Source organism: Ursus americanus, chromosome 21 (assembly GCF_024610735.1).
Source record: "Ursus americanus isolate L20-20 chromosome 21, mUrsAme1.1.p, whole genome shotgun sequence".
NCBI lineage: Eukaryota > Metazoa > Chordata > Mammalia > Carnivora > Ursidae > Ursus > Ursus americanus.
In genome coordinates this window covers 12946701-12961504 of record NC_142147.1, presented here as the reverse complement: position 1 = coordinate 12961504, position 14804 = coordinate 12946701, and the positions used below count along the sequence as shown (strand labels likewise).

At 44.0% G+C, this 14804-nt stretch overlaps 1 protein-coding gene across 1 annotated transcript in view; it reads right to left on the bottom strand.

The window, feature by feature from the left end:
* The window catches only part of LPCAT2 (lysophosphatidylcholine acyltransferase 2), a 62111-nt gene that overhangs the window by 20676 nt on the left and 26631 nt on the right, over nt 1-14804 (bottom strand). The window contains exons 9-11 of the mRNA XM_045806812.2: nt 9624-9706; nt 6919-7044; nt 4994-5147 (exon numbers count right to left, since the gene is read on the bottom strand). Coding sequence (XP_045662768.1) covers nt 4994-5147; nt 6919-7044; nt 9624-9706 — 363 coding nt within the window. The remainder of the gene's footprint in view (nt 1-4993; nt 5148-6918; nt 7045-9623; nt 9707-14804) is intronic.

The window sequence follows — 14804 nt, the reverse complement described above, 5'->3', positions numbered from 1 at the left end:
AGGCTGGATTTGGCTCAATCAGCTGTAGTTTGCTGACTGCTGCTCTATGTCCTAAGCTGATGAAAATAAAGCATGTTGGTAAGGTTTAAGGACTGAGAGATGGACCGCAGTCAATCCTTCGAGTGACCACTGTTCATTTGCAGGAGACCCCACATCTGATTCAAAACCGATCCTCTGAATCTTTATTCTTGTCTGCTCTGTCTGCCTCTTGCTGATAGCCTCCCTTGGTTTTACTAGTGTTATACTGTTTGTCTTCAGAGACGAGAGAGACTGGTTTCTAACTCCTCAGCTATATATAGCTTAGCACGAGCTCATTGCCTTCTCTACCAACAACATTGCAAAACAGACCATCACCTGAAAAAATTTAGATAGGTGTTTATTCTTTCCATTCTGTAAAATAATTTTGAAAACTGTCATGATTTTCCCCCTTTCGGCCTTCTAACGGGTACTTCGTTCTTCTGGCATTTACTACGTCCTTTGTTTAACTATTAGGCAGGAAAAGTGTGTGCGTACTTTAGCACTTGGACAATCCAGCATTTTCGGCTATTGTAAACTTCTGTAGATCTTTTATTACTGTTTCACATTATGTGGAATGAATGCGTCTCTTTATCCCAAGTTCTTTCCTGTCTGCCTGGTTCCTGGTCTTCGTTCCAGCATGAAATCCTGAGTGCCAACAATAACTGGCATCTTGGCTTGTCCCTTCCTGTGGGAGAAGGTAGGGTGCTGCAGCCTGCAGATTTTTTGCTCATGCTGAGTGGGGACACTTTTGTGGTTTAGGTGACTGCAGGTAAACAGAGAAATCTTTCTGAGCGGGATAAGACGAACTATTCTCTTTGGTTGTACAAGCTGCCCTGAAAGTTTGGGACCATACGTGCTGCAAAGTAAAAAATATTCACTATCTGGCTCTTTATAGAAAAGGTCTGCTGACCCCTGAAATATGGCTCGGCCACCAGTGGGTGTGCGTATGGTGGTGGGGATGGGCGTTGATGAGATATTAAGCTGAGTCTATCAGGAGGTGCAGTTAGAAGAGATGGGACTTGCTGCTAGTAAGAGGTAAGAGGCAGATAACATGGTGCCTAGTCAAGCTAGCAAGAGGGGTGAGCTGCGTCTTGAAGTATTTGAGGACTCTGTCTTATAGGTACATCAGAGACTGCTGGTGGGACAGCACGTGGCTCTGCTCGGGGGACACGGTGCTCAGGGAGGGTGCGAGGAACAGGCATGCTGTTATGGACATTCTGAGACATGGTTAGAACTGTAAAAATGACTGTGTTATAATGAGTTTGGTTCAACCAGTCTTGTTTCTTAATCCCATTAAGGACACTTCAATCCCTTCTGGAGTGCTGGCAAAAAGTCTAGAATTTAACACTGAATTACTGACTATAAAAAATGTCGAGACACCACTGTTTTTAACTATTGTCTCAGTGTTCAACTCTGACTCGTCTGGACATCCGACCAATCCGAGGCGGAGAGTTCAGGATACATTTGTAAAAAATAAAGAAGCTAAATTCAACGCAAAGATGAAAAAGTTCCTTTTTTTTTTTTCAGAGGGATGGGACCTCTCCAGAGGAAATGACCTTAAACTAATGAACTACGTCATGCTTTGGAAGGTGAATGCCATGTTTCTGTGGGACCTTACTTGTCATCGGATCCCCCGAGAGTCTGGAAGGACATGTCTGGATTGTCAGCAGGAGCTAAAGAGACAGTGTATTTTTTAGGGACAAATTGAGACAAGACCATTATGAAGTCTTTATAGACCAGCCGAGAATGTACATGAGAAGAAAGAGTCAGGGGATGTGGAGAGATTTTCAGGTCTTTTTCCCATCCCCCAAATCCCAACACAACCTCATTAGACTTGGGGGAGGACAGAGAGGCCGAGGGCAGCTGTCTGAGCTGCAAAACTTTACAGCTGCTGGAAGAGCACAGGAACACCCCACCCTTTCTCGTTCCCACCCTTCCTCCCCCGACCCCCCACCCCTCATTAAGCTTTGAGTTTAGCAAGATAAGCTACTCTGAGAGAAACAAACTGTGTCATTACTGAACTTCTTGTCTTTCCCATGGAACATTCCCCAGCTAAATGACTTAAAGAGACTGAGGAAACAAGCCTAGCCTGGAAGTTAAGTGGGTATGTGCCCGGGGCGTAACAACAATTGCATAATTCGCCTTCTCAAAACAAAGCAAATCTTCACAGGCGCAGACAGGCAGATACGTTAAAGATAAAAAAAAAAAAAAAGGATAGAAAGACAGACAGACAAAGACAGAAAGAGGAAAGAGGAAAAAAGAAAGGAAGGAGAAAGGAAAGAAGGAGAGAAAGGAAGGTCTCACGCGTTGGTTCCTAATTCTCTGGGCTATTTTCTGTACCTTCCAGTATGTTGGGAGATCAAAAGAAAAGTGCTGGAAAGACCATCTCACGGTCTACAGGGAAAGCCAAGTCACACTATACAAAGAAGTGACAAACACTCATGGTTGTAAGTGACGTGTGAGCCGGTGGAAGCCGTCCATGCGGAAATGTGATTGGCCAACTTGGCTGCCAAGACTCGCTGTATCCTCTAGTTCAGAGTGAGTCAACCTGGCTAACTGGGGGTTATTTTAATCCTTGTACCCTCCCTTCCCCACTTCCAAATCTTCCCATCCTTAACAGTGCCAGAGAAACGACGGGGATCATCAGCCACCAAGAGACAGAAGGGTGTCCTAACATTCCTGGAATTGCTAGCAGTGACAGTCTGACACCTGAAAAGGGAGGGCAACCTCCATAGATATTATTTCTAAGGTTGATGGAAAATCCTGATGAGCCCAAAGTCTAAGATATGCTCTACGTGTCCGCCTTGGTCCCTGTTTCGTGTCCCAGTTCCCCATCTCCTGTCCTTGTTTGTCTATCCCTGCCATATTCCTTCCTGTCACCAAGTTCGTATTTATAGAAGCTTCATTTGAAATTACTTGCCTGGTTTCTGGAGCCAAAAAGGAAGATGCGACGACAAAGCTCACAGAGAGACTGGTAATAGTACAAGTAAGAAGAGCTTCCATTTTCCCAACTTGTGCGATTATAGCCAATAATGTACTTCTCCTTTCTCCTAAATCTTCGTTATACTTCCTAGTCGTACGACTGCGGTGGCACATGCTCGTTTCACGGACAAGGGAAGACGATCTGTGCGCTGCAAGCAAGCCAAGCACAGGGGACTGGGCACTACAGAGAGAAGATTGCCCTCACTGCATCAGGTGGAAGGATGGCTCATCTTAGAGGTCACGGAATGAGTCATTAGGAACGTGAGTGTGCTCCGGGTAAAGAGAAAAAGAAGCCCTGTCCTGGTTTCTGTCATCAAGCTCTAATTTCTTTGCAAAGTATCTTTTCCCAATGGTCCATAGAGAATCGGGATTTCTGGAGCAGACTGGATAGAAAAAGCCCGGCCAAGCCCATCTCTCCTTCCGATTACAATTAGAAACTCAGGGGCGCCTGGGTGGCACAGCGGTTAGGCATCTGCCTTCGGCTCAGGGCATGATCCCGGCGTGATGGGATCGAGCCCCACATCAGGCTCCTCCGCTATGAGCCTGCTTCTTCCTTTCCCACCCCCCCCTGCTTGTGTTCCCTCTCTCACTGGCTGTCTCTATCTCTGTCGAATAAATAAAATCTTAAAAAAAAAAAATTAGAAACGCAAATCAAAATGCAAAAGGCAACCACCCCTGGACAAAAGGCCATAGTAGGAGGATTGGGGAGGAGAGCCAAAACTAAAGAACAATCGGGAAGGCAGCATAGTCGTGGAGGACCTATGGCAGTAGGACACCATCACTAAACTGCTGGAAGGGAGGAACTCTCACGTCAATTCTATTCACGACAAAAATGTCCCTTAGGAATGAATGCAAAATAAAGTCACTCTCAGATAAGACAATAACAAGATCACAATCCTAGGTCTGACCCCAGTGAAATGAAAGCCTAGACTTACATAAAAACCTATATAGGCATATTCATAGCTTGTATTATTCATCATTGTCCCAAATTGGAAACAAACCAAAATGATCCTCAACTGGGGCCTGGATACGCCAAGAACGGGGCGTCCATAGGATGGAATGTCACTCAGCGAGAAAAGGGAACACATTACTGATACGTGCAACAACATGGTGGGTCTCAGATGCGTTATGAAAGAAGCCAGACTCAGATAATATATATCTGATTCCACTGACATGGCATCTAGAAAAGGCAAAGCTATGGAGACGGAGTGATTGCTGGGCCTTAAGGGCAGGGCAAGGATTTGACTACAAAGAGATGTCTACAGGGAAGGTTTTTTTGCAACTGTTCTGTATCTTGAATGGAGTGGTATTTACATGCCTGGATGCATTTACGAACACTTGTAAAACTGCCACTAAAAGAGTAAACTTTACTGTCAACTTTATATGTTAAAAAAAACACATGAAAAATCGAGAACTTGAAATCTTGATACATTTTTCCTAAGGAAACCTCTGGACAATTCAGTTATCGAACTGCCTGTACTTACATATTTGTAAGCAGAAAACCGTACCTCCAATATAACGGCCAACAGTCCAGCTTTAATTGAAACCTTTGTCATAAAAGATTACTTGAGAATAAAATCTACTCGGTCCTCACACGTTTTGGGGGAAGTCCAGAAGCCTTCAGGATAGAATAGTACCACCCCTGTCATCAATGAATGAATTTTGACATAAAGATTTAAGTTCTTGCCAGTTATAGAAGCCTTTCCAATTCTATATTACAAACATGGTTTTATGGTCACAATATTTATTTCTGACCTGGTGTTTAAAGTAACTAGATACCACCTTAATTGTTGTAACACACACACACATACAATGATGTCACTAAACTACTATTACTTAAGGGGAAAAACCAGATCATGAAATTAAACCTGGGGTCGATCTTGCTCCCTCGAATAGTCCCCTGCCATGTGTTTCTAATGCCATACTGATTTATGCTCCGTGGAGACAGGCAGAGGCAAGATGTCTGCCCACTAGAGATGACGTTTGAACGTACCCTGTCAAACAGTGCGAAGAGTTGTCTCAGGACATCTGAAACAGGCAGCTTCAAATACTCTGCAAATTCTTCAATTCCGATCCTTCCTCCTTTTGAAGAACTCGCAATTATTGCGTATTCATCCAGCTGCTTACGAATACCATCCCAGTCTAACCTAAACAAAGAATCACAAATATGTATCGTCAGCTCTTAACGGTCCACATGGATGTTTTATGAGGGAACAATATTTTAAGTGTTACATCTGAAAATGAGAATAAAATGGTATTTTAGAGTACTTATGGAACGTGTACACAGGCTTCTGACTTTTTTTGAAGGATATTAGTAAGATTATAATTTTCCCAAATGCCTGAGGAAAAGAAAAGTAACTGAGAAGAGGAGCAATGTGATAGAATAAGAAATAACTCGCAAAAAAAAAAATAAATCATATCGTTAATCTAAATATTACTTAGTAAGTCAACAGTACTTATTGAGTTGTTAAAAAAATATGCAATTTTTGGGGCGCCTGGGTGGCACAGCGGTTAAGCATCTGCCTTCGGCTCAGGGCGTGATCCCGGCGTTATGGGATCGAGCCCCACATCAGGCTTCTCTGCTGTGAGCCTGCTTCTTCCTCTCCCACTCCCCCTGCTTGTGTTCCCTCTCTCGCTGGCTGTCTCTATCTCTGTCAAATAAATAAATAAAATCTTTTTAAAAAAATATGCAATTTTTGGTTTCAACAGTTTCCAGGCTGATGATGAACTCACATTGCACAAAATGTTGTGATAGGGAGATTCATTAGACAATACACACTTCCTCCAATATTAGTTATAAAACATTAAAACACCAAAACACCAGAAAATGTACCGTAGCCCACATCACATCCTGCCTTTGTCTTGTCGAATTTAACAGGTGACCTAACACACAGTTTCTTCTGTATCCAATTTCAGTAACTATCTAAACTTTTCAAATTTATATGAATATTGTGAATAGAATATCAAAACATGTTTGTTACTTAGAAGATATGAACCATATTTGCTCTATCAGTTATCAAAATATTATCTTCAAATATTGACTTCTAATACAATAACGAGTTCTGTAGCTCTCTCCTTGGGAGGAGGCCAAAGCCAACTGAATCAATATATTCTGCAAATCCCCAATGGGGCTCAAAACAGAATGAACGGTAATAGGAAGGGAATCGGGGGTGATACTTTTCCTAGCAGATGGTTCGAAGGGGTTGTTCATAAAAGCACAAAGGGGTGTTTTTGCCTTAAGAAAAGTATGTACCCTGAAGAAAAAGGAGATCTAGGGTAAGTATTTAAAACTCAGTGATGGTCAGGGGCGCCTGGGTGGCTCAGTCATTAAGCGTCTGCCTTCAGCTCAGGGCGTGATCCCGGAGTCCTGTGATCGAGCCCCACATTGGGCTCCCTGCTCTGCTGGGAGCCTGCTTCTTCCTCTCCCGCCCCGCCCCCCCCGGCTCGTGTTCCCCTCTCTCGCTGGCTGTCTCTCTGTCAAATAAATAAATAAAATCTTTTTAAAAAAAATTCAGTGATGGTCAGAATTGATTCTCTACAAGTCAATTCAGATTTCACACGAGAAGGTCTGACCACCACAAGGCAGTACCATCTAATTACGTCATTCTTTTTGCAAGAGGGCAGCCGGACGGACAGACTGCCCTGAGACACTTCTGAGAGAGGCAGATCTGTGCTGCTCCACACTGACTATCTCTCAGCCTCCTCCTGTGACCAATACACATGCTTCTGAGTTGACCGTTCTCGAAAAAACACTAGATGAACTAAATGGGAGATGAATTTACAGCCCCATCTTCCTTAATAAACACCGTGTGGGTTCTAGAGCTGGGCATTAATGAAACCAGAGAAAAGAAACTTATAAGATGTCAGATCTCTGGGGGGTGCCTTTATGAAAGTGTAGCAATTTAACAATATACTTACTTCAATTTCCGGCTAATTTTGGTAAATTCCACTAACCCAGCTTCCATAGGTAATGTCAGCTGTCCTGCTGAAATCATTAATCTGCAGTCTTCATAGGTATGATCTGTTACTGGAATTCCCAAAGCTCTGAAAGGCATTGAAATGCAAACAAATTCAATTTTTTTCCCCAAAAAAGGTAATGATTTTTTCATCAGGCCTGAACTGGTCAAAAAACAATAGTAAATGGGAAAGTATTTACTACTTTTTCAAACAGTAGCTTTGGCTTATTATTGCCAAAGAGACATACTTCTCTCCTGCACAGACTTCCTGTGGCCAAGTTAATCCCCTGTCTGCATGCTTTGGTCAGCTGGTCGTTTTGCTCAGGGTTTTAACTGTGACCATGCTACTAGCTGACTTCGGTCTCCGGGAAAGCAGTAAGACCCAGGTTTTGTTCTAGGGGAGTCTCTTACCAGCTGTGGACCTTTTGGCTCTTAACCTAAGCCTCCCTTTTGTCATCTGTACATAGGAACAATTACTTACTCCACAGTGTTCTTTATTGTAAAGACAAACTAAAAAGGACTGTGGAACTGCCATTTAAACAGATAAATGGCCTCTGTTTATAGTGTAAGGGGACAATCTATCCAAATTGCTAGCCACCTGAGTTTTTCATCTCTCAAAACTGGAGATCACTTCTTGCTCCGTAACAGTCATCTGAAAATACTAAAGAGAACTGAGAATAAGCTCATTATTTCTTTTACACTTAAAACATACTCCAGCCTCAGAGGAGCGCATGACCCCTACTCCCTCCTGCTCAGAGGTCTAATAACGAACTAGATTTGAAAAAAATAGATATGAATAACAACTTGAAAAAACACTGAGTACTAAGGAAAAAAAAATCCTGTGCGGTACATAAAATAATTTCCTGAAGGTTCCTCTTCACAAAACTTTTATTCACAGACATTCAGTGAGAATCATAAAGTTCTGTCTTCAACTGTATTTGATTTGGTCGACTCACTGCTAAGAATGTCACATTTTCAACAGATGCGATAAGAATCAAGTATGTTTTCTATTTACAACTGGGCTGTTTTTGATTACTACATATTTTGGTGTAAGGATATTTTTATTTGGGAAAATAAAAATTTTAAATGTTTCAGGAATTTATCATTTATAACCCTGGACAGTAGAGATGCCCGGTAAGAGCTGGGGCTTGGGTAGCAAGAAACGTGGATTTGAGTCCCAGCCCAGACCCTCACTACCTGCTATGATCTTGGGCAAACGGTATCTCTCTCTGAATTTCACTTCCCTTGTTTGGCTCCAAGAACTGCTGTGCAGAGTATGTTAGATAACCCGAGTAAATGGCCCGGCACGGTACTGGGTAAATATTCATTACGAGTCGCAGTACCACCGCTAGCTTGCACCTTTCCCATTTTCAAATGCCTCTGTCGACCACTTTCCTCCATGAGACTCATGACAACCAAAACCAGGAGAAAGGCAAGGCAAAGACTTTAACTCCAACCTTACATACTAGGAAAGGGGCTACAGAAGGGTTGTCCGTGGTTGTACGGCTAATTGAGGTCTTTCTTACTCTTTATCCAAGGCCCTTATACCTCCATGCCTCCAAATTCGGAAAAAGGCTGCCTAATCAAACCTTGCTCTGTTTTTAGGCACCTTTTGGGAAGTCAACCTATCTGGTATAAATTCTCTCAGTTTCTAAAATTGATCTTAGTTCCTAACTTTTGGACATAAGCTGGTATGAAAACAGGAGAAAGGGAAGAAAACAACCTCAAAGCAAATTTTGTAGCCAGCCTAGAAACTGGGAAAATCAAGTACATGTAGGTACACATAGTAAAAAAATTTTTTGAACATCTATGCTGTTGTGAAAATAAAGTTATTCTGCTGTAGAATATGAATCCATGTATATATAATCTTGCTTATAATACCAAATTCAGCTATGAAGCTAGATTTAGATTTCTCATTTGAATTTGTACTAGGAATACAGATTGCTGGCCTGTCAGCGCCAAGCCTACTACTGGAATGACAGAGGGGGGTGCTGCCTGGCGTGGGGTGCACATTGGGAAGGCTCCAGGGCTGCCTGGGTGGTAGGACAGTATTACACACATTCATTCATTACAGGATGAGAGATGATTTATCTAAGCAGGGTCATGGCCAGTTAAAACTCCTTTAAGACAGGAAAATATTTGCCTTATGTTTATAATCTACAAATCCTAAATTTCTAGCCATCCCTTAGTGAGGGTGACTTTCCCCCCTTTTCTGTGTATCTATTACCTTCCCTTGCAAACTTTCTCCTTTGTGTGGCTATAAGCATTAATGCCTTTGAAACACCCGGCCTTGGCAGGTCTGTGGAGGCTGGGCCACAGAAGGCGAGCCACGAATGTGTGACAGCGACAGGCCAGCTGAGCAGAAGCCACCCCGTGGAAGTCACTGGCTGGTCTCTTCTGGTTTTTGAAGCCTCCTTACTCCCCTTCCGACAAAGACTCATTTCCATTAGTTTGGGGCTGCATCTGGGGAAAATATTTATAGATTGTCTTACTGACCACATTCCCAGACACGTCACTTTCCTTACCAAAATGAGTTAGGGAATGAGGCCCTCAGGATGAAACAAAACAAAACAAAACACAACACCCAAATCCTAAAACTATGTGAAATGCCATTTGACCAATCATTTAAAAACTATTTACTAACTGCGATCACACAGAGACACTTACTCTGCCATTAAATTCCGGACTCTACCAGCAAAAAGGACGGGATCGCTTTTTTCTTCCTCATTTGGTACCTGAACAGGCATAAACTGAAAGACAAACATAATTTTTTATCACAGCTGTTAGGCCTAAGACGTCTGCTAAGGGCTACAAATATTAACTCATAAGCCCTCTAGCATTATATGAAACCCCCCACCGCCCTTCCAGCACACAGGTTACATGCTGTAGTGGAAAGAACACTATGCTTGGACTCAGCGGATCGGCAGCCACGCCTGGGTCTTTCTGCGTGTTCACGAGGATGTCCCTGAAGTTTTCGTCACTGTCGCCTGGACTCTGACAAGAGGGCGATGATCACCCACTTCCCTGATGGCGAAGAGGATGAACTGAGCTGGGGCCTGGAATTCTGGAAGCTGGAAAGCTGTAGGTATAAAGATCTCCTCCTCCACGCTGCATTTCCTCCCGCGTGTGGACATGCGAGTATGGGTAGCAGCGTATCTCTCACAGTTTATCTTCTCTACCCACTCCTGTGTGGGCGTGTTGTATCATTTGTGCAAATGTCACCTTTTGTCATTTCTTCTACTTTCTTTTAACCCTTAGTGTTGGCTGTCTAGCTTTTGCCAAACCCTGTGCTTTGCTTTACCATTCTAAGTTTTACTCTTTTTTTTTTCTCTCCTTGATACTCAGTGTTGCCTCACTGGGGCCGTCCTTGTTTCATTTACAGCTTTCGAACATTAATGAGATTTTGGTGCTATATTTAAGTCATTACATCGTTTTTGAACACCTACTATAGTCCGGGCAAGATTAACGGGACTCTATTCCCGCTCCAAAAAAGACCCGTATTTTAATAGGATAGACCAACACAGCATGTGCTAAGTATCATTACCCTCAATGACAGGGCTTAAAAGCGTCATTAAGTCAGCTTAGCGTTATTCAGGTCACATGACCAGGACTCTGCCCAAGTTCTGTCAGATTCTAAAACCCTTGTTTTCCCCACTAAACCATCCTTCCTGGAGTATGAGAGTGAGGGATAAGAAATGATTAATTTGGCCAGGGGGCAGGGAAAAGCAGCCAAAGAGGCTTTACAGAAGAGCTAAGACTTGATTTTGGCTTTTTGAGGATAAACACGATCTCGCCAATAGCTACTGTTCATTGAGTTCTAATTACGAACAAGCAGCATGCATTATTATCTTACATGCATTATTTCATTTCACCAATCCTCCCGATTTTCGTCATTAGGATTGGGGTTCACAAAGATTAAATGACTTGCTCAAGTTTTCACGGCCCACTTACATTCAACAAATACTGAGTAGGCACCTACTGTATGCCAGGCCCTGCGCTAAGCCCCAAAGACATGACAAGGAAGCCCCTGCCGTCAAGGGGGCTTCCATTTAGTGGGGTAAAAATTATGACAGAGGAGTCAAGTCCACCAATAAAAGCTACCATCCATTAGGCGCCTACTGTGCGTTGGGTACCCTATAAGATTAACTCTCAACAATTCCTGGAGGCCAGCTCCACCATTTCCACTTGATGGGTGGCGAAAGGAGCTTGAAGAGGCTAAACAATACAGGCAAGGCCACGCGCAGGGGCAGGACCGCGATTTGAAAGAAAAAGAACGATCTGTACAAATAACACCACTTCTGGACTCATGCGGACCTGTTGTCAAATCTCGTTAATCACGTTAAGACGCCTTTGGGTGGGCAAGGGCGATTTGGAGATGAAGTTTGAGCGAGGGAGTTTGGTGACCGAGTCCAAGCTTTTGAGCAGAAGCCTCGGTGGTAGGAAATGGCTAAGCCAAAGAGGAAAAGGCTAATAGCGGGGAGAAGCCCACGAGGCTACCACAATCACGTTGTGGGAGAAAGTAAGACACGGACAGAGGGAGTGAGGGTGAAGGGGACAGCATGGATGCAAGTGGCATTGTAGGATAACACGGATACGAATCACGGGAGGGTGTGTTGTGTGATATGCACCGTCATTAACCTTCTCCCCCAGGGAGCAGGGGCACGCTGTAGAAAGAGCACTCAGCCTGGCTACGGCCTTGGCTCTGCTGTGCAATCCTGGAAAAGCCATTCAGCCCTGATGGGACTCACTCCCCTCTCTTGTCCAACGAAAAAGTTCGACTCGATGATCTTGAAGGCCCGCTCCAACTGGAATTCTGCATCTAGCTTTCCACGTGGTCTCTAGTTATTCTTTAAGATGGAAAAATAAACTAAGCCACCAGAGGTCCCCACATCACTTATCTATCCAGAGCAACAACGGATCTTTTTAAGTAAGTATTTCTCAAAACTCCCTCCATCCTGTTCTAGACTTTCATCTCTTATATTTGCTTTGTATGAAATCCAAGGAAGAAAATGCATGTTAAAATCAATGTTCATAATTCTAACAAAATAAATGATAAAGTTTTAAATTGGCATATAATTCTTCATTTTTTAAAAAAGGCCACATGATCGTCCGTAACACGCTTAATTTGTAGGTTATAAAAGCACATCCAGAAAACCCTGAAAAATAAATTGCTGCTACACTGTTAACCAAACATAATACAACGAACCGTGGCTTTAATTCCTTTTAGTGCAGGTAATATTTTCCATAAAACGATTTTTAATAACTCTCATATTGGCATGGCATTTTATTCTCGAAGAAGAAAATCCCACTGAGAGTACAAAATAATTAAAAACCTGGATTTGACCCTCACGGGCCTTCGAGGCCCCCCCGCATGCCTCCTGAGAGGCAATACAATGGAAATTCTCATAAAAAGTCACTTCTCCTTGGAACAGACCTTGCCCTCTTTATCACATTTCTATATCGTATGCGGTCAGTCAAGGCTCACAGCAAAAACATATCTTCTATTTGGAAAGGAGGATCGGCCGAAGACAGGGAAACATGACTGCCATTGTCTACTACTGTCCCCTAACATACAGCTCGATACCTTAGTGACTTCAGGACCCCCAATTTTCCTTTCCACCTTCCTCTTCTCTCATTATCCCGAGTATCCACACGGATGGCTCATCTGACATGTTGATCTCACAGCCTCTTCACCTGGCCACAGGTATTCTCAGCTGTGCCTTGGCCACAGTGACAATAACAATGACAATGACACTCATCCCCTCGGATGAGCTCTTGTTTACTTCTCTAACCTGGTCTGTCACAGCTGTGAGAACCTTCTGGTCACTCTCAGGACCATGCCCGTCTCTCTTCCTCCACTCCGTCCTGGCAACAGCTGGCGGCCTGTCTCCACTGGACTTCAGGAGTCAGACACACCCATGTGGACCTTCCGTCACCCAGAACCTCCCCCTTCTGCCATATCCATAGCGCCAACCGCAGACCCGTGATCACCTCTCCTGCTCCTGCCTGCCCATCCCTGTGAGAGACCACTGAGGATGCTCAAAGGAAGGTCCGCAGTCTCGTGGGTTGAGTCTACTACAAATTCGTGTCAAGTTCCACAGGGTCCTCACGGCTGCTTGAAAATTGTGTGATTTTCCCAAGGTGACCATACTGCCTCCAGGTACAAAATAGTTCTGTTTGTTTCGCTGAAGGTCTTCCTTTTTCCTTTCAGTCATGCACGTGTGCCCCAAACAGGGTCTTAATCTCGAGTCTGTTTCCTTAATGTCTCTGCGACAGGTGAGGATCAAGTTACTTAACCTGAACCTCACCTCTGCTTGGGGAATGCCTGTTGGACCTGCGGCCGCCATATTTTAATGCTTCAGACACAGTCCGTGCTTCTCATGTTGCCAATCTCCTTTGCCCTCAATGGCACTTCACATTCAACTTTAGAAAGAAGACAGTGGAGGAGTTCGGGACATGCTGCCCCGTCATGTGCCCCTTTGGTTCATTGATTATGCTGAGCTAAAGGCACTTGCCTAATGGCAAATGCAGGGAGAGGCTTCCTCCGAACTTCCCTTATCTGCCTAAGGTCAGCCCCTCTAAAAGGAACTCCCTTGTCGTAAATTCCCTCCTGGGGAGTTTCATCAAACAGGGCAGATGGACTCTTACCACAGGAGATGCGACCGAAGTCGACATCACACCCAGACAAACTTTACCACACGCTATCATAGCTCCCGCTCTAGTCTTCCCAGGGTCCATTTGTCCTTCCTAAAGACCACTGGCCCTCTGCTGAGGGGCCTACACCCTCCCTCCCCTTCTTCACCACTTTTTGGGGATTTTACCTTTTATTCCCTGTGATGACCTTGTGCACATATTAAAAATTAATAAATCTGTATACTTTTTCTCCTATGAGTCCGGCCGTGGTGAGATTATTTCACAGACCCAGCTGTGGGACCCAGGTGGGTAGAGGGAAGGCTCTCCTTGCCCACAAAAGCCCACGTGAATGTCTCCAATTCTTTTCCACTGCTCCTGAGACTGGCTACCAGCGCCTCTGCCCTCCTCACTTAAGTGTGCTCTGGTCCTCCGCCTGCTGGCTCGGCACCGTCCTGCCCCATAAAAGGGGGCGGCTAATGGACGTGTTTCCCATAGGAACACCCCCTGTGCCCTTCTGGCCCCAGACTGCCCCACCATCTCTTGGGCCATAGGCTATGCACAAGATAAAGTCAGAATCCTTCAGCCTGTTTTGAAGGCGATCCGATGATCTCCAGAGCCAATCCTTCACATGAGTACTCGGGACCAGTACAACTGCTTTATTCGTTGTTTCCTGACCCATTGAGCACATTCCTTTCTACTAAATAAATGCTTATAAAAAAGGAGAAAGACTGATGAGGGACAATACTACCAACAGCCTTTTCTTTTTCCAAGTAACAGAAAAGGATTTTGACGAGTCAGTCTCAACAGATGTGCAGTTCTGGCTGTTTCCATGATTCTTCCGTGAAGGCTTCAAAAAGAGCAAATACGAATGAAGGAAGGTATTTGTGAACTAACATTTGCTGCTCTCTTCCCAAAAGAACGGAGCAATTTAGATGGTAAGGGAAATACAGGTACATGCTTATTCAACACCTATTGCGTGCTAGCATTTCAGTCACCTTATTAAATGCTAACCACCCTATAAAAGAGGTGTTATCACCCCCATTTTCCCAGTGAGAACACAGGCTAGGGGAGGCTTACGTCATTTACTCAAGCACATACAGGTCGGTAGTAGCAGAATTGGAACAAAACCCCAGCTAATACTCTTTTATAACACTTCATTTATCGGGGCGCCTGGGTGGCTCAGTCGGTTAAGCTCCCGACTCTTGATTTCGGCTC